Consider the following 26180-nt stretch of genomic DNA (forward strand, 5'->3'; position numbering starts at 1 on the left):
TAAATTCGAATTTTTCTATTTTTCCAAAGGGTTTGATTTGATTTGATTTGATTTGATTCGGTATCTCCATATTGCACATACAACAATACAAGGTAATAGATATAAAATGCATTAAGAATAATAACATATAATACACAAAAAACAAAGCAAGGAGATATCACAGGATAGCCCTTTAAGCCCAAAGGCTTATTTCCGAAGGGGTCCTTTATACATAGAAGGGCAAAAGGCATACATACATATAAAAACATACAAAGAAATATATATATACAAGTGAATATTAAAAGTAAAATAAAATCTTTAAACATGATTAAAATCATTAGAAACTAAATTTGGTTAAAAAGATGAGTTTTTACAGACTTTTTAAAACTTGGTTTATTAGAAATTGATTTGATTGCACTTGGTAAGTTGGCCCAATCCTGAATGGCATTATAATAAAAAGAGCCAGAAGTGATGGTAGTGGATTTTGGAACACGAAAATTTTGAGCACTGTTTCTAGTACTGTATTGGTGCACGTTTGAAACTCTGGTAAAATTTGAACTAAGATAGTCTGGGCCAACTTCATTAAAAATATCAAAAACATGGTTCAACCTGAGTTGTTTAGCCCTATTTTGTATGTTAAGGAAATTAAGATCTTTAAAATCATCTTCTGTAATATGATACATGCAATTCTTATTTAAAATAAATCTGATAACTTTGTTTTGAGCAATTTGTAGGCTTTTACTCATCTGCTTATGTGTGCCAGCATACCAAGAAGAAATAGAGTAATCAAACAAACAAAGTACAAGAGCAGAGCATAAAATTTTCTTGATATTTTGATCAAGAAACTTTGCCTGTCTGTAAAGAAATTTGAGTCTAGAATTTACTTTTTTTATGACACCAAGACCCATTTCGTCACCATTCAAGCACTGGTCAATAGTAAGGCCTAAGTATTTGACTGAGGGAGTAGCATGAATTGTTTGCCCTTCACACTCAATGGTATAATTTTGCCAATTCTTCAATTTACGTTTTGTTCCAAAAAGAATGAGTTCTGTTTTACCCATGTGAGAGAAAGTTTATTATCTATGAGCCATTTGTTACAGCTTTCGAGATTTTTGCTAAGCTGCTGCCCAATTTTCAACGGATCTTTATCAGAAACCAAAAGAGCGCTATCGTCTGCATACTGAAGGAGCATACAATCAACACAGTTGGGCATGTCGTTCACATAACAAAGGAACAAAATGGGACCCAAGATACTCCCCTGTGGAACTCCACATGTTAAAGCCATAGAGTTGGAGTCTGAGTCATTAACATTAACAATCTGAGATCTGCAATTCAGATATGACTCAAACCATTTAGTGGAGTTCATTCCCAGAGCAGTAAGCTTTTGACATAAAATAGAGTGATTAACACTGTCGAATGCTTTCTGGATGTCAAGAAGCACCATTCCAGTAAACAGACCAGCACTGATTTGGTTTCTGATATGATCTTGAAGATAGATAAGACATGTGTCTGTGGAATATTTACCTCTAAAACCTGACTGAAATTTAAACAAGATGTTATTTTCCGTGAGATACCTGTTAAATTGTACAAACACTGCCTTCTCCAAAATTTTGGAGGCCACAGACAAAATACTAACAGGTCTGTAGTTGCCTACTTCCAACCTGCTCTTCTTTTTATATAATGGTTTGACCTTGGCAATTTTCATTTCACTTGGAAACACTTCAGTCCTGATAGAGAGATTAATAATAGATGTGATTGGAGTTTTAATGACTTCTGCAGCATCTTTCAGAAAACGAGCCGGCAAGCCATCTAAGCCAGTGCTTTTATCGATGTTAAGATTGGTTAGCTCATCATAGACAAAGGTCTCACTGACCTCATGGAGATCAAAGGATCCATTCCTGATATGACTGTAATAGCTTTGGAACCTGTTGGAGTTAACATCATAAAGACCACTTGGCTCAGGTAGCTCACCAACAAGTTTAGCAGCAACTCCAGTAAAGAATTTGTTGAAATGATTAGCAACTTCTTTGTTCTCAAAACACTTTTTACCATCAATATCTAAAACCATATTGGTAGAGTCTTTTGTTTTGTTTTGGTACCCAAGCTCTTTGAGATTTTTCCAGAGCTTTTTAGAATCATTTTTATTTGCCTCAATCTTATGCAACATGTACTGTTGTTTAGCAGATCTTATCTCTCTTTGGACTTTATTACGTAACTTACAGTACTCTTTATAATACTCAGACATATGCTTGTTTTTATTAAATTTTGCAAGCAAACAGTCTCTTTCTCTGATGTTATCAATAATCTCACTTGTCATCCATGGTTCAGAGCGTTGTTTAATCCGAACTTCCCTTAAAGGAGCAACAGAGTCAAGAGTGTTCAAGAATATGTTACAAAACATGGACCAAGCTCTATCAACATCGTTACATAACAATATTTCAGACCAGTCAGTTTCAGACAACTTATCAATAAAAGATTCCTTGCTGTAATTCTTTAAAGATCTTACTTTAACTCTTTTATGCTCGTTGAATGTTGCTTTGGGTGACTTCCTTGTACAGTACGTGAAAAAGTGATCACTTAACCCAGTTGTTACCACACCATATTGACTGATTACATTGTCATAATTACATATAATGTGATCAAGAGCAGACTTTGTGGTAGGGGTGATTCTAGTTGGGGTATGAATAAGTTGTTTATGTCCAAACGAGTGCAACATGTTAGCATATTTGGTGTATACTCGGTCTTTACGTAAAGCACACATGTTCATATCACCCAAAATAATCACTTCAGAATCAGCAGGCAATTTTGAAAGGACATTCTCAAGATTGTTGATAAATTGTGAATGCTTTTCAGGCCTGTAACAGGAACCAACAATAAAAGGTTTGCATCTTGGTAGCAAAATCTCAGTCCAAATAGCTTCCATTTTGGGAATGTCTAAATCAGGCCTGGGATTAAATGCCAAATCAGAATGAATGTAGATGCAGGTACCGCCGCCATTTTTGTTACGGTCCTTGCGGATAACAGAGAAATTAGGAATGTTGATTTCATTATCGGTGACTGAATCATCCAGCCACGTTTCACAGACAGTAATTATTTTGGCTCTAGTATTGGATGCAATCAATTTTAATTCACTCATTTTGGGACAAACAGAACGGGCATTGAGATTGATAATGTGAATACCCTTCTTAGCAAAGGTTTTTAAAACATCGTCAGAGTCAATATTGTTTATTTTAATATTGTTTATTTTACAGTTTCTATCATCTTTACTTGTGGAGATCCCGGTGTCCTGGCTAACGTTGTTATTTTCAGGCTCAACTTCCTTTGGTGAATCTGTGCGGAATCTTATCTTGGGACCTTTTCCTCTATGAGTTACAGGCATGGAATTGATCTTTAAAGATCTAAGACATTTCCAAACATCAGGGTTGATATGAGTGGATTTTCCATAGTCTTTGAATTCAAGTAGTTTGTCACGATCATAAGTAATGCGATGGCCAAAGTTAATGGTTAATTTTATTTGTATCTTTCCAAAAGATGGATATAAATGTATGTAAATACCAAAATAAACCTGACTTCCTGCCCCCCTTTTTTTTTCTGTGAAATTGAAAAAGATGGACTTTTCAAAAAATTTATTTAAATTTTTCCAAATGGTTTATTCTTTTTTATATCTATCCAAGAGATGGATATAAAGGTGTGTTAATACCACAGTAAACCTGACTACCTGTCCCCCCTCTTTTTATAAAAAATTGAAAAAGACATCTCTATTGGTATATATAAATTGAAAATGGACCTTTCCTTTTTATAGGGATTTTTTTTTCATGATCCGATCGGCCCGGTCGATCGGCCCGGCTAATCGGGATATGCTCCTAACCAATTCCGAACAAATCCTAACCAATTCCGAACAAATCCTAGCCAATTCCGAACAAATCCTAGCCAATTCCGAACAAATCCTAGCCAATTCCGAACAAATGTTCAGAATTGGTTAGGAATTGTTCGGATGGGTTGATTAGTCGGATTGGGAGGGGTTAGGGCCATACATCAACTTACGCAATTGCTTGTTCTCGAAGCGGATATATAACTATAATTGGATGCAATTACGTGATTACAATCGCGTCCGCACAATGGCTCTTAGAATAAACACGCATGTCGGAGCTGAAATTTTGAACGAACAGATGGAGGAAAAACCTCGTTTTTGCAATACTAGCTTCAATTTGGAGTGAAAATCAAATGGGATTTCAATTGGCAGAATGTTGAGAAATAATGTAGGTATTCAGATGTCTAAATTAATGTCCCGTAATCAAGATATCGATAATTTTACAAAACGGTTTTTTCTCAGGCAAGATTCTCGAAAATGTTCCCCAAAAACGGGCTTTTAAAATTTAATCGGTACTGTATTTGGTTCTTCCCCATGGCAACATTATTTCTTTAATCGATTTGTAGTACAATACAAAAAAAGAAGAAAACAATCACTCGGCGTGGTTTTATACGGGGCGCACAGTTGAAAAAAACGTCATGGAACGTGTTTTTGATCTTGTGAACATGGTGCGTAAAACGGCTTTAAATGAAGGATTTTCAAATGTATTCAAAAATTTTGTATAAACACACAAGAAAAATGATAAGCTACATCCAATGCACCAACATTTCACTTGCTGCGATATTTAATTACTGAGAAAACTCTGTTTTAGAGAACAACTTTATACGTCTTTTATACGTTTTTATACGTCTCTTTGTGTAACCTTAAGAGGGTACTACACCCCTGCTCAATTTTGTGCCTATTTTTGCATTTTGCTCAAAAAATTATAGCGCATTGGTGAAAAGTAAGATATGTATATTATAGGGGCAAGGACTACAAGTACTGCACTGCAAATTTTATTTCAACACAGACAGCAGTTGTTTTTACAGTCAAAAATGAGGGAAAACCAATATTTGATCAATAAATCAATAACTACTTGCCTCGAGTTGCTGAATGTTCAGTGCAGTAGTTGCAGTCCTTGCCCCTATAATATACATATCTTACTTGTCACCAATGCGCTATAATTTTTGAGAAAACTGCAAATATAGGCTCAAAATTGGCCAGGGGTGTAGTACCCCCTTAGATGAACATTTAAATTGGCAATTAGTGGTGAATGAAAACCCACTTTGACTGGACCATTTGTTAAGGTTCAAGAGTTGACAACTTAATTTGTCCGTTTCTGAAATTTTTGGTTTGTTTTCGTTTTCACTTTTTCATTCTTTCCGTGGAACGTGATAGTTTAAAATTGACAGGCAATTGGGGTAAAACAAGACAGTGTTTTCACTCATTCTTTTGCTATTTCTGTGCAGGGGATCGGTTAAAATTGGTATTCAGTCTTTTTCTGGAATTTGTTTTCGTTTTCACTTTTCATTCTTTCCCGAGCTGATTTCAATAGTCGATGCCTATGTCCATTGTATGCTGTATTAATATATGATGAATGAATTCTATTTAAAATGTGCAGTGATCGTCACAATCAAGTTCATGCTACACAGCTGATGCCCTTAATTTTCTGTAATGCTACATTATATCTTTCGTTTAATTGTAGACCTACCTATGGGGTATCAGTACAGACTGGTTCGTACTTATAATTCGTCGTCAGAGTGCACCACTATCGTAAGTGCAGTAGAATGTAATAGCTGCCTTTTGTAAAATACCCATTGTTTGCAGCACACTCTCCTCCTCATGCTCATTGTTAAGTGTGGATGTTCTGTATACTTTCCAGATGGCTACTAAGCTCATCCCAAGATATCACCTTTACATGTAGTTGGGTATTTTTTCTAGTGTTATTGGATACAAGTAAGTACATTTATTGAAATGTTGCAAATGGCAGCTATTGCATTCTACTGCACTTACGAATAGTGTTGCACTCTGCCGACGAATTGTACAGGTATATCCACATTTTATGAGTACCCGATGTCCATTGGATACCCACATACACGAAGGTAAAACTATAAAATTATGATGTGGTCATCCTGGTGGTCATTGGGTTTCAATAGGAGTTTGGCCATTCGTGCTCTATTATTCCAGTAACGAAGCACTCTAACATGCTTTTTACGTCAGGGGTTTAGAAGTGTGTGGGTGGGGGGGGTGGGGGGTGTGTGTGGGAGGGGGTTAGGCATTATTTGGCAAGAGTAAAGAGGGTGGCAGAGAGGTAAGCAATTTTTGGCAGGCAAAATAAAAGTGCGGTGGGGAGGCAAATAATATTTTGGAAAGTCAAAAATGGGACAAGCTTTTTATTGCACACAATATTCGGGTACTTTTTGATATCATGCACTAAAACTGTAAACTGAGCCATGAAATGTAACAAAACATTTTAAGGATAATAATAACAGACTTAAAAGTGTTGATATTGTTGCACATTAGATATGGAAAAGGTTGGGCTGATATTTGTTGGAATTTTTTGTTTTGAAAAGAACAATGAAGATAATATTGGTGTATGAAGGTTGTATTTCACACGAAAATCGGCCCAATATTGTTTTTAAACAATATTGGGCCGATTTATTCAAATAAAAGTAGGACAAAATAGCACTGTTTGTTTCTTGAAATTAGGATAGCCTAATCAAAAGTGTGCGAGAGTACCCGTTAAGTATTATGTGATTTCAATGGTACACAGGCCTTTCGTCCTGGGTAGGATTCTGTATGTGTACATTTATGTACTGATATAGTGCTTCACACAGTTGCATGTTCATTAATCTACTGGCAATTGGTAGAGTACGTCGGGTGCTTGGGATTTACGATGGGAAACCGAATTTCAAGTAAGTATTTTTTGTTTTCAATATATCCTCAGCAAAATATAAAAATGTTCTTAAAACGTTTATTCAAAACGTTTTAATAACATTTAAATGCTGGGTTATATATGTTTTATATTTGAAAACGTTATTGTAAAATATTTGGGCAAACATTTTGCAAAATATTTTGTCAATATATAGTTAAATAATATTTTGTTACAATGTTGTTGTTGTTGTTTTTTTGCATCACGTTTTCAAAAATGTTTTATAAATGTTATTAAAACGTTTTTATACCCTTTATATAGCCTGATATTTAAATCTTTTCTGTAACACCTTGGGTGTTTGGTGTGTTATTAATTTTATATTTCATATCAAACGAGAAACAGGCAAATGTCAAAACATTATTACCAGGAAATTTTGTTTGATATATCATACTTCAGATTATTACTAATATTTTGGGATTGAAAAAATATTTTCCTGTTTTGCCAATTAAATTATAACTCAATCTTATTCTTATTCCTTTAGTTGAAACTGAAAATATATGTAAATTTTTTTATATTTGTCCAATTTTTGGAATAAGGGCTAGAGACATGTGATTTTTGTATGCTGTATGATAACAATACTTTTACAAAGTCTGATATCAGTTCAATGAGATCTAATTTTCAACAAACACATTTATATTTTCGTTTACAACCAATAATTAAAAATAACATAAAAAGTAAGATTAAGAGTAATATCTTGGTCTACTCACGATTCTGAATGATCAGACTCTGTCTAGTCTCTGAATTTGGTAGCTGCAAATGATGAAATACTTAAAATTCCCAAAATTTTATATGCCAGTTAGTTCCAAATCAGAGGATGATTTAAGGAAGCCCCATCGTGCACTGCGAAAGTGTTATCACTAGAGTTTCAACTGCCACTTTACTTTTCAAACTCTGTGCAAAAGATGTTGTTTTTATAGAATTGTGCATGTGTCATTATCACTTGGTCGATTTCAGAACAAAAGTGAAGTGTGTTTAAAGGATAATTCACACCTTCTGTAGATAACATAAAATGTGAAATCGTCCAGCATCTTCACAGCGTTTTTTATGTAAATATAACTGTAGAAATTCAAATTTAACCATGCACTTCTATGTAGCATAGCAAATCAGTAGTGTCATGTTACTCACACTGCTCGCCTGCTGCACAGTAAACCCAGTGTGATGGTGGGTAGTACTTAAATCATCCTCTGGTTCTAAATGTAGGATCGAAATATATGATTCATTTGCCAAAACAGGATAGTATATTTTAATCCCCGAAATTAAGTGATCTAGCTATTTATATATGGAATCTTTATTTCTTCATACCCATTTTTACAGTACCTTGATTAAAATTATGTAAACCAAACATTTTGATATTAATTGTTTCTTTATCCAGGGTTGCGACAGTGGGCTTCCCTCAATGGTAAGTCAATACACAGTTTCTCTTAACCAATTCAATTTGAAATTCAAAAATCCATATGATTTTCAAGTGTATCATTAGAGAATGAATTTGGAAAATCCCTTCTGATAATTACAAACACTCACTGCGCAGCAAGACCTTCCCTCTAAGCTTTTAATCCGATAAGCTGATTATCTCCCGGGATTATCTATTTGTTTTCATGAATTGGAAGACATTCTTTGATGTATTGCTGAGCTCTATCATCTGAAATTACTGGAGCGTGAGTCACCCAGGCTGGTGGCTCGGCATATTATTTTATTAAGAGAAGGTTTTCTCCAAATTCGTTTCCTAATGACATGAACCAACTCTATATAGTGTAGTATGTTACTCATGTACTTCGCATTCTGTAGAAAAAGTAGAATTAATAAACATTCATAGTGCTGTACAGTAGGCCATTATGTATTGGCCCATGTGTTCTGCATTTTATAAATATTATTACAGTGGACATGGCGGATTTAAGCTGTCAGTAAGTCAGCAGTTGCTGACAGGACCCCCTTGGCTTTCGGGCCCCTTTTTTTCTTTCTTATTTTAGTAACGTTCGTCACAAAACAAAAAAAAAAAAACAAACAAAAAAAAAACAAAACAATCGAAAGCTAAAAAGTAAATAATATTATACATTTACATAGTAAATGATATGCCCGGATGATATGATATCTTAGCCTCAGTGACACAAGTTTAAAGTGAAACTTTATCACAGGTAATAAAAAATCAATTGTCATATTTTTCTACGGTGCTTAGTTCAGGAGTTACAAGATCGGATAAGTCAAATGTCAAAAATTTCATACACAGAGGTCAAAATTTAAAAATGGTCCGATTTCATCGAAACTCTCAAATTACTCCCCTTAATATAGGAAATCTCGAACATATACTTAATTCACAATTTTGGAGGAATTTTTACGGGAATTTTTATTGTCATATGTTCCCCTGTAGAGTTTATGCAACCAAAGTCCAATAAAAATATGTACATGCATAACCTTTGACCCATGATTTCATCCCATTCTGAGGTTATGCATTTCTCAAATAAATTATTTTCCTATTTCGTTTGCCGAGAGGAGTAATTTGAGACAACTTGCGATTGAATCGGTGCATTTTGAAAATTTGGCCTCTGTACATGAGATATTTGACATTTGACCTATAGTTTACTTTATAACTCCTGAACTAAGCATTCTAGTGCAGAATTACAGTTGACCTTTTTTTTTTATTCCTAGCAATAATAGGAACAATTTGAAGGATATTACAACATGAAAGAACATTTTTTAACTTTAGGCCCCATTATGACCTCGTGGGAAGCACTGCACAGGGGGCATAGAAAAAAATGGAACCAATTCTACTTTTATCCTTTGAGGTGTAATGATGCCAAAAAACATTGGTTCCACTAATGTAGGAAAACTAGATCCTTACTCAAAAATCACCCGATAGAGCCCTGTACTATACAGGAAGTAACTAAGGGCCATACGGTTCGGTTTGTAACTCACGAAGTCACGATCTTGCGATCACGAATCACGACTTCTTGTGTTCTTGACTTAGCCAGTTTGAATTCTTCTACACACTCGTTATGAAACGATCAATACAATTTTTGCCAAAGCTCACTACCATTCGCAAGATGCTGTGAACTACCAAATTGCAACAGTTTAAAATAGAGATTAAACGCACTCAAAAACTCAAACTCTCGCGCACGAGTTTTGAGTTCTTGACTTAAAGCCAGGAAGTCATGAACTTGTGCAGCTGCAAATCTCAGGTCTGTTAAATATTCTCCGTCACTGTTGACTGCTCCCGATTTTAAGTGTGTTTAGATTCTTAAAAACTTCTTCCATGGCGGCTGTGAAGATTTTTGGAGATATTGTATCACCCTGTCTTGTTAAATTGATAAAACTTGGTTAAATTGATCAGTGGCGTTATTACTATTGCAGTATAGTGAATGCAGCACCTTTTGGCGACAGAATACATACTGCAGTTACTATCCGTTTTCCTATACACAATACACAGTGCTCTCACCATTGACGCGCGACCTTTACAAATAGTGTATGTTAGAAGTATATTGCATTTGCCTAGTTAACATCACTGTGTGAAAAATAACCGGCCAATATTTAAAGTATTCTCCAAACTTCTAGCAAATATATTTCTCTAACATGACCTAAAATTACAGCTAGGTTAGATGTTCAGAAATAGTCGCACTTTCGTAAAATATGAGTGAGGGCAAGGCATAGCTAGCTCATAGCTAGCCAACTCCCCGTGTTAATTGAATAGAGATTTGACCGAAAATATTGAGCTATATTGGTAACGGACCGCTCAGTTCTGAAGGATGCCACAAAAAAACGGTACAAGCTACATTTAAAGTATTCTATGAAATTCTAGAAAATATAGTTTTGTAACATGTCCTAAATTTTTAGCTAATTTAGGTGTTTGGAAATAGTCGCACTTTTGTGTTTTAGGAAGGATGTGTAAACGACAGATAAAATATGAAGAAATTATTTCCAAACCGTGTTAAGTCAAAAATCATTATGTTGCTCATTTTCAAGAATGCTGGTTACAAAAAGCAGACCATTGTCTCATTTCGTGAACAAAGGTCCACATACCATTGTTTCCTTGCGTTTCCTTTATAATCGGTTACCCAATTGAAGCTGTATTATACAAGTTCATTGCGATACCGCACATATAAAACAGACACATGTGCACAACCAGAGAAGATCCGATTTAATCAGTTGAGCTGTTTCAATGAGTGTTATCTTGGTTTAATAGCTTTTAATGAGGTTTAAGTCCTGCAAAGGTCGAGGTGAATTCTACTGCAGACATGACTGCATCATGAAGTTTATGGTACAAATGCGCCAAAAATTTTGCCATAATGGAGCTAAACTGATGAATATAGTGCAAAAGTGGAATATTCATATTTTGGGCTAAAATGGCCAAATATGAGTTTAATTTGGTCAGAAACCCACATACTAGTCATCAACATCGGGGTATGATTGTTTGGACCATCCCCTTGGTAAAATATTGGGGGGGGGGAGCGGTTAGGCCAAAAAAATAAATTGTTTGGTTGCCCTTCCAAGACAAAAATTTGGAGGGTCGATAGGTCTATCCTTTTTTTTTCATAGGCGCTTCCTCCATTTTGAAAAGGCTAGTATTTACAAATTCTTGATCATTTTACATTAAAAAATTGTGTGCCTTTGAACAGAATTTTAATGAAAATACTTTTTATTTTAAATAAAATATGCATTTAATAAATGAAATGAGTGAATAACAAATATAAAATGTCCTTGATTGTCCAAATTTAAGGTTTATTCTAAAAAAGTGATTGAAAAAAAAACCCGACCCAAGATTTCAGATTTTTTGGGTCGGTCTCTGAGGGCAACCAAACATATTTTTTAGGCTTATATTGGGGATCTTCGCCTATGAAAATGACCTAATTGCCAAACACTTGCTATACAAAAGTGTAAGTAGGATAAGGCGTGCTTCAAGAGCTAGAAAGAGAAACAGCCCAAATACCAATCATAATAAATATGGGGTTATTAATTGATGGGACGGGGGGGGGGGTTAATAGTTTAAACAGTATGCTTCGACTATATAGACGAATCCAACGAGCCAAGTCATGGTCAGGATTTGGTCGGCCATCTTTGGGTAGCCGCTAGCACCAACCTGGTGTTTTGAGCGTCCTATTGTGCAAATAAAAGCCGCCTAACACCTAGAGAAGATGCAAGGACGAGGAGGGTCCTCGTCCTTGACCAGCAAGCGTGACCAGCAAGTGTGACCAAATCCTCATACCATTGGCTACTATACAGAAAAGACTCTTCAGATAAATATCATCAAATTTAAGTATTAAGTGAATAGCAAAATAAGTACCCATGAGGGGTTCCGAAATTGTAATATAATTTATTATCAAGATTTGGAAAGTATACTTGCCGACGGAAAAAATATCTATCGACGGAAAAGTGTACAATATAATCAAAAAGTTGAACAAAATAGACAATTTTGCTGCACAATAATCTCATGTTGTTTACCGCCTTTGCATTAAATTTTATTATTTTTTTTTATTTAATGACATCTTTATCGAGGGTAAACCCTGAGCAGTGCAAGCACTGCTTTCCACAGGGGCCCTCGATACAATAAAACATATATAAACAAATGATTTACAAAGAAATAAATGTAGAATACACTTAGAAAGTCATTGCACCAATTGTAAATACAAAATATAAAACAAATAAATATTATAAAATTACAAACTACATAATAAATCATGAGTAATACCATAAAATATTTAAAAGATTAAAACACATGAGACTATAAACATGATAAATGCGTTCAAATGTACAGGATACCATCCGCTGTGTAGAAGATCACTTCGAGACTTACTGTCTACAAGATGTGTTATGGCAGCGCGGAGGTGGTCACGTGCGTATTTACGTATTTATAAATTATAGGCGAATCATACTGTTAAACAATCATCATGATAACACTTTTTTTGCAGATGGAGACCATCAGTTCGAGATAGAAATTATAACCGGAAAATATGGAGGTCAAAATATAGTCGGGAAGGGCAATGTTTGCATCAGACTGTGGAATGTAGATAGCACCACCAACTACTGTAGAGTATCTGACATCTTCACATACAGTGGCCGATATTTCTTCAAAGGTTCCAAGAATATTCTGTATGTCTCTGCATGCAGCTGCACCCTTTGAAAGAATCGATCAGATTGAGATATGGATCTATCGTGCTGGTAACAATCCAAACCTGAATTGGTTTGTGGATACGATCACATGCAAGGATATGCATAATTCGAAATTTAACAGGCTGTTTCCGATTGGACGATGGATTACTATGAGACACCAGGTAAGGAAACAAACCAAAAATTCGACAACATCCTGTATATAAATTAGCTCACCTGAGAGCTTTCGGAATGTAGCACTATTCCTTGTTCACTCGGTAGATGGACTGGTGAATGATGTTTGTTACTGGTCAGAGACCGTTGAACCGTGACGTGAGTCACGTGACATGCTCTGACGCAGTAAAGAGTTGCAAGCTCTGGTCTTTGTTCAAATCACTTTTACTGGTCCTGATATGAATGGATTCCTTCACGCCCCTCCTGTATATAAACGAAAGGCATTTCGTTGTGAGGGGGAGGGGTCCGATTATGTTTTCAAAAATACTTACAAAATTAATATAAATATTAAGATATCGGCCAAAGTTGATCTTTCTGGTCGGAATTTTCAAACTGTCACACTTACGTTTCACGGAGGGGCGAAAGCACTTTTGCTTTTTTGGACGTCATCGAACTTTCTGTTTAGTTTCCTAAGTGAGGATGCATAAAGGGCATTTCCCTCATCTTGGTTGGGTGGGCATCATTTTGGTCTGGTCTGCACCAACCATGATTGGGCTAGGGCACCGGGTCTGGTGGGCGGGGGGGGTACAAGCCGTTTTGTGTCACCAAAAGTTTGGTAGTGACGTATAATGCACATTTTGATGCACATTGATGGTTACCGCACATCGCGTGCAAGCAGGGCTGTCAACTCTCACGCATTGGCCGTGAGTCTCACGCATTGGGTCACTTTCTCACGGTCTCACGCCAATGTAGTATAATCTCACGCCAAGGTAGAAAAGCTCACGCAAAAAGGTGGAAAATGAGTAAAATCTCACGCAAAGTCATGAATAATTTGTTGCTCCTACCCCCCCCTTTTCACATTCTCGAGCGCCGTGGCTCAAATAATCATGGTACAAAATGAACATTGGAGTCGGCAAATCCCGGTACGTCTCTGTCTCACGCCAAGCAATTCCAAAAAGTTGACAGCCCTGCGTGCAAGTCACCAATGTTCATTGCCTACACTGCACATGCACAGGCCAATACAGTAGTGAGTCATACCCGGCACGTGCCCCTTTCATGTAAAAAAGCTTAAAACGAAAAAACTTCTGTGAGAAAATAGGGTAAAACTGATACGGGCACTACGGGCACTACGGGCACATCGCGTAATAATAGTGTAAAAATGGTCCAGGAAACGGCTTTAATTTGGCTTTTACTTTATTTCTTTTTAAATACTGGGGAGGCGCATCGTCCCCTGACATCCTTCCTCCGCGTATGGATAAAGAAGTGCCCACTTTGACTTCTGTTTTGGACATCCGTACACTTTTTGTTTTATGCAATGATAACAACTATAGTGTCAACATGCTCCACGAATTGGCCTCAATTGGGCACTTAAAAATAGTAAAGTAAAAATTACAACAATAGTAATAATCCAATGGTCCACGAAATGGGTTCAATTGGGTCCCCCGGTGCGCACATGGATAAAAGAATTGTCCATTTTGTCTTCTGTTTTGTTTTAAGTATTTGAATGGAATGATAGCATATTCTGTTTTGGACACCTGTACACTGTTTTAGGTATTTGAATGATAACATAGTAGTCCACGAAATGGTTTCAATTGGACTTGTATCTTGATTTTTTCCAAATACTGAAGCATCCTCCCTCAGATACCCCTTGGGGTTGATGCGGGTGGTGCAGCCGAATTCTTCAATTTAACAAAAGTTTTTAAAAAAGCCACAAAAATGCCAATTTGCGATTAAGGTCCAAATTTTGGGAAGAAGTTTAACTTTTCACAAAATCACACTCTCCGTAAAAAGGTCCCCCCTTTTCAGAATCCACCCCCCCCCCCAAAACTCATTTGCATTTGGATCGACAACATTTCCATAGTGCCCCTCGCTAGATTTTCGAAAAAATGGACTTTCCAGTGACAACAAAGAGTTTTGCTGTACAATATTAAACACTGCAACTATCTGTGGTATACGAAATACTAAACTGTTTTGTTGTTTTCAATGTCTTGATGGCCTTCTTCTCCGCCTCGTACACTGAAGGATTTTTACTTGCTGATGTAAAGCATTTTTTAAACGTTTGAAAAAAGTTTTTTGATAATATTTTGTCAAAAGTTAACCAATTTTGATGATGTGTTTTTTCATGTAAAACGTTTTATAACGTTATCGTGACCTTTACATGACAGTACGTTTAATTTTATTTAAAAAAATAGAAACATTTTAAACATGTTTGTGTGGGTAGTATTTCTCACGTATTTGTATTTAAAAAAACCCCATTAAATTATGTCAAATTATGGTAACTTTTGAAAAGTTTTAAGATTTTATTTTGTGCTACAAACTGTTGAGTTAAAACAGCCGGGAATAGGAGGATATTTGTAAAGAAACATTTCCAATAACAACAAGTTATTAGTTTAGCATGGTCTAAATCTGCATGTATTTTTGTTTTCATCAAAAACATCATTACAAATTAGCCCAGGTAAATATTATTCAATGACTCACTAGTAATATGATATAAATAAATTCAATACAAACCATTCTGAACCAGTCCTGTCATATATCATGTAGCGCCATAAGTAAATCTTTCATTCAAAGTTGCTGTCAAAAAAAAAATCCATACAAATCGCCAGCCTTTGTGGAACCAAAACATGTTAATATGATTGATGCGGTTGATCGGTTGTTTTGGCATTGATACAAATTACGGACTTTTGAAGCTAAAAATATATTTTAACTGAAAAAAGAATATCAGCAAAATGAAATAAATAGTATTAACATTTTATTCACAACAAAAATTACACTGACTTTTCTAGACCAAATATTACTCGCTCCTTGATAACGATTGAAATCTGACCAATGCAGTAAGTCGTTTATAGTTGCTTTGGAAAGTACACTCGTTTTCATTGGTCAAATATTACTCACTGAAGTTTAAATTAAAATGTCTAGGGCCTACATCATGGCGTTTCGCTAATTTGGTAAGTAGGCCTATAGTATACAAATAGCCTACTACATGGTTAGAGGAGAAATAGGGCAAAGTAATTGTGACCCATCACATCGAAACACGGCAGTTGTCGGAAACCCACATTTAAAGATAATGAAGAAAATGTGCCCCGAAAAATAAAGAAAATAATAAGGAATTAGAATCACCATTCTACATGCGACATCAATGGAAGAGGTGTCATTTTATAGCTTAAAACAGTCCTTTAGGCTGGTAAAGAAACCAACAAGTTCATCAGTGGCGTACCGTGGCCGCCCCAACCCCGGGGGGCTGAAGAAGAAACAATTTTGCCGCCCCTTCCTTAACAAGCCCGAAAAGGTTGACCCAATTTTTTCACGGTCGTTTGAAAAGTGAAGAGCAAAAAAAAAAAAAAAAAAAAAGGATTTTAGGTGCTAGCGTCCCAAAAGCAACCTTTTTTCACATTTTTTATGCTTTTTCAATTTTGGCGCCCTTTTTCTTTGCTAATTCGTTTTGCCGCCCCTTCGTTTTTGCCGCCCCTGTTTTGCCGCCCCTTCTTCTTCCGCCCCCCCTTCCTTTTTGCCGCCCCCTACTTTGACCTCGGGGGGCTGGCGCCCCCAAATCCCCCCCCCCCCAAAATACGCGCATGTTCATTTTTGACGACAACTGCCGTGTTTCGATGTGATGGGTCACATTTTCCCGAGGTACTGGCTACGGGCCCGGCTACGAGCCTATCATACATCATACATGTCATAGTGTCCGAAGCCAGTACAGGGAGAAATAGTTTGCCCTATTTCCTCGATAAAACCAATGTAGAATTTGTTTTATTACACCGACTTTTGACTATGGAGATGAGGTTATAGTGGTGGTAGGAAAAACAATAGCATGGTGAAATCGTGTCATTTGTGATTGACCAATTACGTGATCTGATTTATTCATGAATATGTATGAGGTGTAATACGGTAATTTACAATGCTACATCTCACCGAAGTAAATAAAAATCGGCGTATTAGATAATGATATAACAGAGACTAAAATTGTTTGCATATCAGATGAGTGTTTTTAACCCGTCTGCAGGCTCAGGTAAAATACAGCATCTACTAGCAAATAATATAGCAGATATACAGGGTTTGTAATTGGAAGGATGCCGATATATTTTGGCAATTACTAAAAAAATATTTGACGATAGTTAATAATAATACGCACCATGGAATTGAACTTTCACACAATGGTACGACTTTACTTGAATGATGACGCATTCCCACGCAAAACTAATTTGTAAGAATAATTCTTCAACTACTTAGCTTTCACCAAAGAATAAGCTCTAACGGTTAACAATAGGCAACATTCCTCAGCGAAAACCTTTCAAAACTACTGATCAAACTATCACACCAACGATCACTATCACTTTAGGGACGCACCATTAGATTCTCAGGGTGGATCCTGGAACAAGCAAAAAACAGAAGCTATGTGCCTGAACGGAAACCAGTGATGGTATATACAGATTTACCCGCAGAAATGAAGAGAAAGAGGGGAATGTTGGCAGCAGAAGCGAAGAAGTTAAGAAGAGAAGGCAGAGTAACACGAATCAAAGTCATAGGCACAGACGTCATCGTGGAACATAGAGCCAAGGAACAGCGACAGGGGCCGTGGGTGAAATACACAGGATGAATATGCAAATCTGCTCCTTATTTCAAAACTCTGCGTAATCTGACTGACTTTAGCTCAAAAACACCGAAAAGGTTATAAAATCCAAATGTGAAAGATTTAAATTCAATATATAGGAACAGTTGAACAAATAAAAATAAAATAAGGAGGTGTGAAAAACCCTCACAGATTTTCAAGTCAACAGTAAGAAAAAAGTGCATCTCTGAAAAAAAAATCAGAAAACTTGAAAACGAAATGAAATGAACACTGACTATATGCACTATTAAGCATCAAACGTTGAGAAATTGTTGTATAAAAGTAACTTGTATCATTTATTTGCTTGTTTGCATATTTATGAAAGTGTACAATATGATGTAAATTATTCTGTGACAAAAAGCTAACCCTGCTAGATGATTATAAATCTTCGAAGGTAGAGGTTACAGTTTTTCCCCAAAATTAGTGTAATTTCTTCTTGGTGGGCTCGGTGGTACGATTTTTTTTTCTATTTTTGCTTTTTCTGTGTTTTTTTTTTTTTTTCAACAACAACTTGTTTTCACTTATAGTTTTGTGTATGTGTTTTGGTATGTACTATAGTTTTCATATAAAGACAGTATTATGTATGTGGTAATCAAAAATCAAATGAAGGTTTCTGTTAAACATGTTAACATGGTTAAAGAATGGATAGTACTATAAATATATGTTCTGTAAACTGTAGAGGGTTGAGTGATAAATCTAAGAGAAGAGAGATGTTTTAAATTATTTAAGGAAAAAGAAATTTTCAATTTACTGCCTTCAGGATGTACATTGGGACCAGAAATGGGAAAATATGATCAGATCAGAATGGGGATACGAATGTTATACTGCATGTTATAAGACAAATTCCAGGGGTGTGGCAGTGTTAATGAATAACAACTTTGACTTCAATGTGCGTAATATTCAGCGGGATCAAGTAGGCAATTGGATTGTACTTGATATTACTATGATGTCCATGGATATCACGATAGTCTGTCTGTATGGCCCTAATGAGGATAATCCAGATTTTTATAATCATGTTAAAAATGTTATCGAAAACGTTGGGAACCCACACTGTATTATGTGGTGATTTTAACTTAGTCCAAGATCAAAATAAAAATACATTTAATTATTTGAATATTAATAATCCAAAGGCAAAAGAAACTGTTTTAAAAATAAAAGAAGATTTGAGTCTGTGTGACCCTTGGAGAATTATGAACCCAGATATAAAACGTTTTACCTGGAGAAGAAACAATCCCATAAAACAAGCTAGGCTGGATTTTTTCTTGATTTCTTCTGAAATTTTGAATATAATAGGTCAAACAGACATTCTACCAGGTTATAGGACTGACCATTCCATGGTAGTCATTGGTCTAAGTAAGAGCAATAATATACAAAGGGGACGAGGTTCGTGGAAGTTGAATAATGATTTAATTGAAGATGATGAATATGTGAAAGTGGTTAAGGGATGGGTTTATATGTGTGTAAATGGAGGAGAAATGGGAGGATTTTGGCATGTTTGCTGTGATTGTTTGCCTAGCAATATTGATCACAAGTACACAATTGATGGTGCATATCAAGGACCAAACTCTATAGTTTTATATTTGAGCACGATCACTTCTGTAAGGTCATGGGAAATTATGTAAATCGGCTTTTATATTTGATGTTGCATATCGGCTCACGCACTTTTTTTTTTTTGTACCCAGTATTTCACAAAGTCCCTGTACTCTGATGACCATATGACTTTTTGCTGGTATGTTGAGCACTTTAAACAATTAATTATAGTACTTACCTCCTACTTTAGGAACATGCATATGCCTTAATGTATGTCGACCATGTCAACAACCCAGTGTAGTTTTACATGGTTGGAAAAGTCTATTTCCTTTCGCTATTTTGCCAATCATAATTCATAAATTGTCCAACTTTTTTGACAAAAAAGAGTTTTGCAACTATTCCGCCAGCAAGGAAACACACATTTATGTGTATCCATTGCGTCCTTTACGTTTAAATAGTTCAGTTTATTGTCAAGTTGTGCCTCTATACGCCATATTTACGGAATTGATGATACGAGCTGATACGGAATTTTTGAACCCAAATTTCTTGAAATATACATTACCTTTTTAACTTCTCGCCTCGAAATTGGATTCATAAGAAGGTCAAATACAAGCCTTCCATTATGGCTGGTATCATCATCTCGATTGGTGTCCTGTGTTAGTATTATTCCATATTTTGCTGGTAGAAGTTCAATGAAACCCTCCATAATTCACGACTTCAGTCACTTGTGTTATAAACTCGATGTGTTTACTATATTGTCGCTCGGGTCCGCGACTAATCGCAGGGACCGGTCTATCATTAGCTATTCTATACACTTTTCAATAGCCTTATTGTGATGTGTGGGAGTTTTAAAAGCCGAGCCATGAACAAAATATAATGCGAGCACCCGGGGGGCATCAACTTTAGAGGTGACGGTATGTGCCTGTCAATATATGCCCTCTTTTGAAGCCGACTATACCCGATGACCAGGCACCTTCAGTTTTCAAAATATTATACCCAATGACCCCTTTTTCATTTTGATTGTACAAAATGACCTTTTTTTAATATAAAAAAAAACCCAACGTTTTGTAGGCCTACTGATATGCGCCTACTTCGCGACGCTTGTAGGCACAAATACCCATCAATTCTAAAGTTGAGTGCCCCGGGGCGAGCGCATACTGCGGGCCAATGAACAATGAGATAGTGGCTTTTCTGATATAGCTTTGAGGAACTGTTGAAGTATAAATCAGCCAACGAGTAGGTGTGTCCAAATTGCACATCTTGAATGGAGACCAAGACATGCTGTTATTTCAATTGTTATACCGTTCCGGTTGGTTTATTACCTACCATTGCTTACGAGATGCAGTTCTAAGGTGACAGAGGGACAGGTCTGCAATTCGATTCCACAACCATTCATACCTTTCATCTGTTTTATCATGTTTATTGTATTATCGTGCGAATTGCTCCGTGGTACCTTACGGGTACCTGAATTTTATTTGAATGAAGGTGACTCTGTCATGCTCGACGTCATATTGCATAATTTCTATACAGTATATGCAATAAACCAACCAGAACAGTATAACAATTGAAATAATAGGCAGTTCTAAGATAGGTTAAGAAGAATATAACGTCACAATTCTGTATTATTATTCAAGGTTGTAACGTGTGTCTATGCTGTCATGTAGGCCTACCTGGCAACAGACACGCCCCCGGTACAAACAGATGAAATTTGTAGAAAAGCGTGATTATGACAAAAACATTAAAAAATGATACTTTGAGGTATTTTTTTAAATAATTTTTGTATGGCAGATCATACATACACATGTGCTGAGGTCAAAAAGGTAAAAATTTTGTTTTTGACCCCTGACTCACCTGTCATTCCAAACAACCCCTTAAAGACTCGATAACTAAAGTGAAACAAATCTATGCTGCTTCGCCGTATGACAAAGAAAATATAAACAATATTGATCCAAATGAGTTAGAATTAACTATTAATGACCAACTGTTTTTTGAAACACTGCTTTTGGAAATCAGAGGCGCTACTATAGCATACTCATCAAAAAGAAAGAAAGAGATAGACAAGTCTGAAGAAGCACTTGACAAATTAATAGAAAACTTAAATACGTCATACGAGGAAGCTTCATTGAAAAATAGCCCTAATGTTGAAATGTTAAAGAATGAGTTAGATAATGCTAAACATGAGCTTGAAGATATTCGTATATTACCAAATATTTTCTTAATCTTGAAAAGAGAAACTTTGTAAACAAACAAATGGTAAAAATTGTGAGAAGTAACAACACAGAGGTAACAGCTCAAAATGAGATTGAAAAGGAAGTAGTATCGTTTTATGAAAATCTGTATAAAGAAAAAGGTGGAAATAATAATGTTAAAATTGATGATTATGCTTGCATAAACAAATTAACGCAAATACAATCAAATACCTTAGAGGGCGAAATTACTCATTCTGAGCTCACCTATGCTTTGAAAAACATGAAGAACAATAAGACACCTGGGCCGGATGGGTTTACAGTGGAATTTTACAAATGTTTCTGGTTGGAAATATCCAGTTTTCTTCTTCGATCTTTAAATGAAGGTTTTAAAAATGGGTCTCTTTATCTCAAGTTCAAAAAAGGGATCATGTTACTCTTCTGCCGAAAGGAGATAAGCCCCGCCAGTTCTTAAAAAACTGGAGGCCTATATCACTTCTAAATGTATCATATAAATTGACCTCTGCCTGTATTGCAAACCGCATAAAATCGGTTTGCCATATTTAATTTCGGAGGACCAAACAGGTTTTGTCCTAGCTTTGCTCCAAAGCCAACCTATTTTCCATCCAATTGAAAGAAAAAATGAAAAAACCATGCCATATGCCCTCCCTCTGACACTATAGTAAAGACCGGCTGGCCTCCGCTGGCGCGTCGGTCAGTGGACTTTCGTGGTTGGTGTGTGGGGTAGACCAATATCTCAGGTAGACAGTGATCTTTACTGCATAGTGGTCCTACTTTACTTGTTGGTGACTGGCCTATAGTGAAGCTTGCCTTCGGCAAGCTCTGTACAAATACATGTACTGCTGGGTGATGCATGGGAGTGGTATTAATTTTTTACAGAATGGATTGGCCCACTGTGGGATTGGCCTATATACATTTTCTTTACTAATACTAGTCAATCGCTTGGGTTTATTTTACTTGGGGATCTCTGGATCTTCTAAGGTACTGCGAGGGCTCTGATCAAGAGCTAGTTTTGTCCCGAATAGATTCATTGGTGAAAGTATTCGCCTTATTTATGATTTGTTGAGCTATACAGAAGTTAAAGAAATTCATGGGATGCTTTTACTGATAGATTTTGAAAAAGCTTTTGACACGGTCTCACATGATTTTATTCTTAAAACTTTAAGGGCATTTAATTTCGGATCAGACATTTGCAAATGGTTTAGAGCTTTGTATAAGAACGCATCCTCTTCTGTAATCATAAATGGAAATATATCTAAACCATTCCAAATTCAGCGCAGTTGTAGACAAGGCGATCGTCTCTCACCATATGTCTTTGTTTTATGTGCGGAGGTATTAGCTTCCATGATAAGACAAAATAAGGATATAACAGGAATTTGCATAAATGACATACATTTTTAGGGGGTGGGCATACAATCCTGTTCACCCGAATGACTACGTACAAGTTTGAAAATGTCTCGCACACCTCGAGCAATTTTGCATAAAATCAATGGTCAGTCACTGGCTGATCAAGAGCTGTAGGCATTCTTGTATTGTTTGTGATATTTGTACAATGTGTGAAATAAAATACGTTTTTAACATATGTGTGAATCTGTCTGATTTTTTACTCTTTCTGGTGTTTTAATAAATTTATAATTAAAAGACACAACAAAATAGTGTTAATTCCACCGAAAATGATAGTTTTAAAATGGTATTCATTTACTTGCCTCTCTCCCCCTGAGAAAAATATCCTTCCGAAACGCCACCACTTTTCTGATTTTCGCGACACTATATACACGTAGTAAACGCCCAAAACACGATACGATTCAATCGGATCATGATAACATGCATATTCATGATCGATAAATGATATATTATTCATAAGTAGTGTTTATTTCCGCATATTAAATAGAGATTAAGCATTACACCGAAGTATTCTGATTGGTCCGCAATGTGAATATGAATATTCATCTCGAAATGTCAATATGAATATTAAGTAGATTCGGCCGTCTTTCATCTTGATCATGTCAAGTATATAGTGATTTATGAAAGGTTCGATCGGGAAAAGTGATGGCGCTATATTAATAATTAATCAAACCAGCAGGGACACGATACGATGAATCGATATTTATTGAATTTTTTTTAATGATATTTTCTGATTACTTGTAACAAACAGAAAGAGACAAAAATAAGATAAATGAACACATAATATTTTAAAGATGTATTTTATTTGACAAAACATTTTACAAACAATACAAGAATGCCTACAGCTCTTGGGCTGATAATGAGTCGTTTTTGTTAAGGAAAATAAGAGGCTGAAATGAGGTATTGTTGTATATTTTAGATTTTCTCGGAAATTAAATTATGGCGATTGTTGCCTTTTGGAATAGTAGTAGAACACAAACTTTCATTGAGCTGGAAATGTTTTAGTTTATTTACAATTTACAATGTGTGGTCAAATGTGCTAATTTTGGAATAGTAGTAGAACACAAACTTTCAGCTCATAAAACTATCTTTATTGAGCTGGAAATGTTTTAGTTTATTTACAATTTTTTTTGTCTTTCAATGTTTATTAGATTTTTATTATGAGAAAAAACTTTATCAACAAATTACAATAATCACAAAAAAACCATAAAAAAAACCAACAACAGCAGACATCAATTTACAATGTGTGGTCAAATGTGCTATTTTTGACAAAAACACGGATGGAATCGTAGAGAGAGACAAATAAGAGTGAGTGGACAGCCAGGAATCCGGGCAGTTGTTTTTGTACCGCAAGTTCATAACATTTGACACCAGTGGGGACATACAAACCACCTTTTAAGCTTCCCCATGTAATAGGGTGGTCATAAAAATGGACTCATAGTCATTGACATATTCATGGGTGACCTCTCTTCCAAAGACAATGTCTTGCCGCAAACATGGGTAGCATTTTCAGCCTTTTGGTATATCAATGACCCCTTTTTCAAAGCCTATTTTGGTATATGAATGGGTCCTTTTTTCAAGATTTTCTCAATTTTTTCGGAAAACAGCCCAATTTTTCCTTAATTGTCCCAAAATTTTGGGAAAATTTGTAAAAACTAAGGCAATTTTGGGTGAATTCGGCCGAAAATTTTGACTTTTGGTATATCAATGGGTCCAAATTGCTTGAAAAATTGGTATATTTATGGGTCTACTTCCAAAATCTCAGCGGCACGTCCCTACCAAAACCAAACTTGAGTACCCCCCCGGGCCCCTTATCTTTGCTATATAACTGTTTTATACCCCTCGGCTAATTGACAGGCCCACAGTCATGCATGCCCATAAACTACTTTGCATTCATCTGTTCTCTCATTTCAGATCATACGCACTGCAGGAAATTCAATGCTTCCACTAGATGATAATAATGCAGAAAGACGACATGAAGAGATTGTCATGAACAGGGCCTTTTTCCACTTTTCTCACTTTGCAGGAGGCATTCCAACAATGGTAAGAATAAGTTCCTGTGGCTGATTGGTTAAGCCAAAGGTCTAACAAAGGTGAAGTCCTGGGTTCGATTCCCCGGCGGGATCACTTTTTGTGTTCCAATTATCCGATTCATTTTGATTCAAATATTTGAATAGATTGCCTTGTCATTTTGAAAAGAGTCTGTTATTTAAAGTTATTCATTGGTAGAACACCAGCACTGTCACATTCGGAGCCTTGTTTCTCCTTTTTTTTTATTACGAGCACTCCATTGTAGTTTCCTCTTGTGAAGGTTGCATGGGAATAGTTCTTTGAAATATGTTTCTTCTCTTTGCTTAGGCCAAATTAAAAAAAGGTTCGTCTCAAAGCTCCCGTGCGCATTAGTTTATTCACCGGCATTAGTACAAAAAAACAACATTTTTTTACTTTTTTTCAGAAAAAGTGTACAAAATACGATCGAAATGCCATTTTTACCATTTTAGACCCATGCTCTTAGATTACTTGATTACTTCACTTCAGTACAATAGCAGCATCACTTAATTGTTCAATACAACACTTCATACGTGTACATTAGGCCTATAATATGACTTTGAAGTTTTTTCAAATTTGGAAAAAATCTTTGGTAAAAAACACAGTTGGGGAGCTTTGAGACATGACAAACCTTTTTTTTAATTTGGCCTTACTTACAAGCAAACAAAATCAGCTTATACTTAAGCCTATGAATAACAGGTCTTAAGCTACAGCCTACACTAACAAGTGCCACACCGTTGCAACGGTCGACCCGGGATGATGTAAGGCAGCAAGCAGGACTAGTGTAGAGCTATGAAAACTGTCATTGAAGAATAGTTCTTTCATTGGTAGAACATCAACACAGTCACCATCGAAGCCTATTTTCACAGTGTAGTGTGCACTGGGATGATGAGCGCTCAATCGTCCCTCTTCCCTCCAAGTGCTTTATTGGTGAAGTTAAGTCCATCTGGTTGAATGCTTTGTTTTGACGGCATAGCCAGATAACATAGCTAGCTCTGAGTGCTGTCTTGGAGGCTGTATCCATGATGATTTTTCTCTTTCACTTGGAACTCCTTAAGCTGCATGGCATTTGCTCAGTTAGGTATTGTAAAAGCATCTGCTTCCTCCTTCAATTGGGAAGTAGTGGGCGCACCAACCTCTATCATGTCTATTCGCGCACTCAGCTACAAGGTCTTGATAATTTGCACTTTTTCCTGGCATATGCATTGGACAGGTTCTCCTCTATTGGAACAGTGAGTTCAATTATAATTACTGTTCTTGTCCTTTCTATTGAAAAACAAGATTTCTCGGCCGAAAAACCAATTTTTACTGTGCTGTATTCGGGCTGTATTGCATGCTGATATCCTTACATCTATGGCAGGTATATTG

The 26180-nt window shown here is 36.1% G+C and overlaps 2 protein-coding genes across 2 annotated transcripts in view; both read left to right on the forward strand.

Annotated features, from left to right (window-relative positions):
- The first annotated feature begins 6704 nt into the window (after positions 1 to 6704).
- LOC140140125 (polyunsaturated fatty acid lipoxygenase ALOX15B-like) overlaps positions 6705 to 26180 on the forward strand; it is a 69106-nt gene continuing 49630 nt past the window's right edge. Inside the window, exon 1 of the mRNA XM_072161962.1 lies at positions 6705 to 6744. Within this exon, the coding sequence (XP_072018063.1) occupies positions 6726 to 6744 (19 nt within the window). The 5' untranslated portion in view covers positions 6705 to 6725. The remainder of the gene's footprint in view (positions 6745 to 26180) is intronic.
- The window catches only part of LOC140139600 (arachidonate 12-lipoxygenase, 12R-type-like), a 30063-nt gene continuing 16724 nt past the window's right edge, over positions 12842 to 26180 (forward strand). Inside the window, exons 1-2 of the mRNA XM_072161304.1 lie at positions 12842 to 13021; positions 24678 to 24806. Coding sequence (XP_072017405.1) covers positions 12842 to 13021; positions 24678 to 24806 — 309 coding nt within the window. The remainder of the gene's footprint in view (positions 13022 to 24677; positions 24807 to 26180) is intronic.

This window comes from Amphiura filiformis, chromosome 18 (assembly GCF_039555335.1).
Source record: "Amphiura filiformis chromosome 18, Afil_fr2py, whole genome shotgun sequence".
Taxonomy (NCBI): domain Eukaryota; kingdom Metazoa; phylum Echinodermata; class Ophiuroidea; order Amphilepidida; family Amphiuridae; genus Amphiura; species Amphiura filiformis.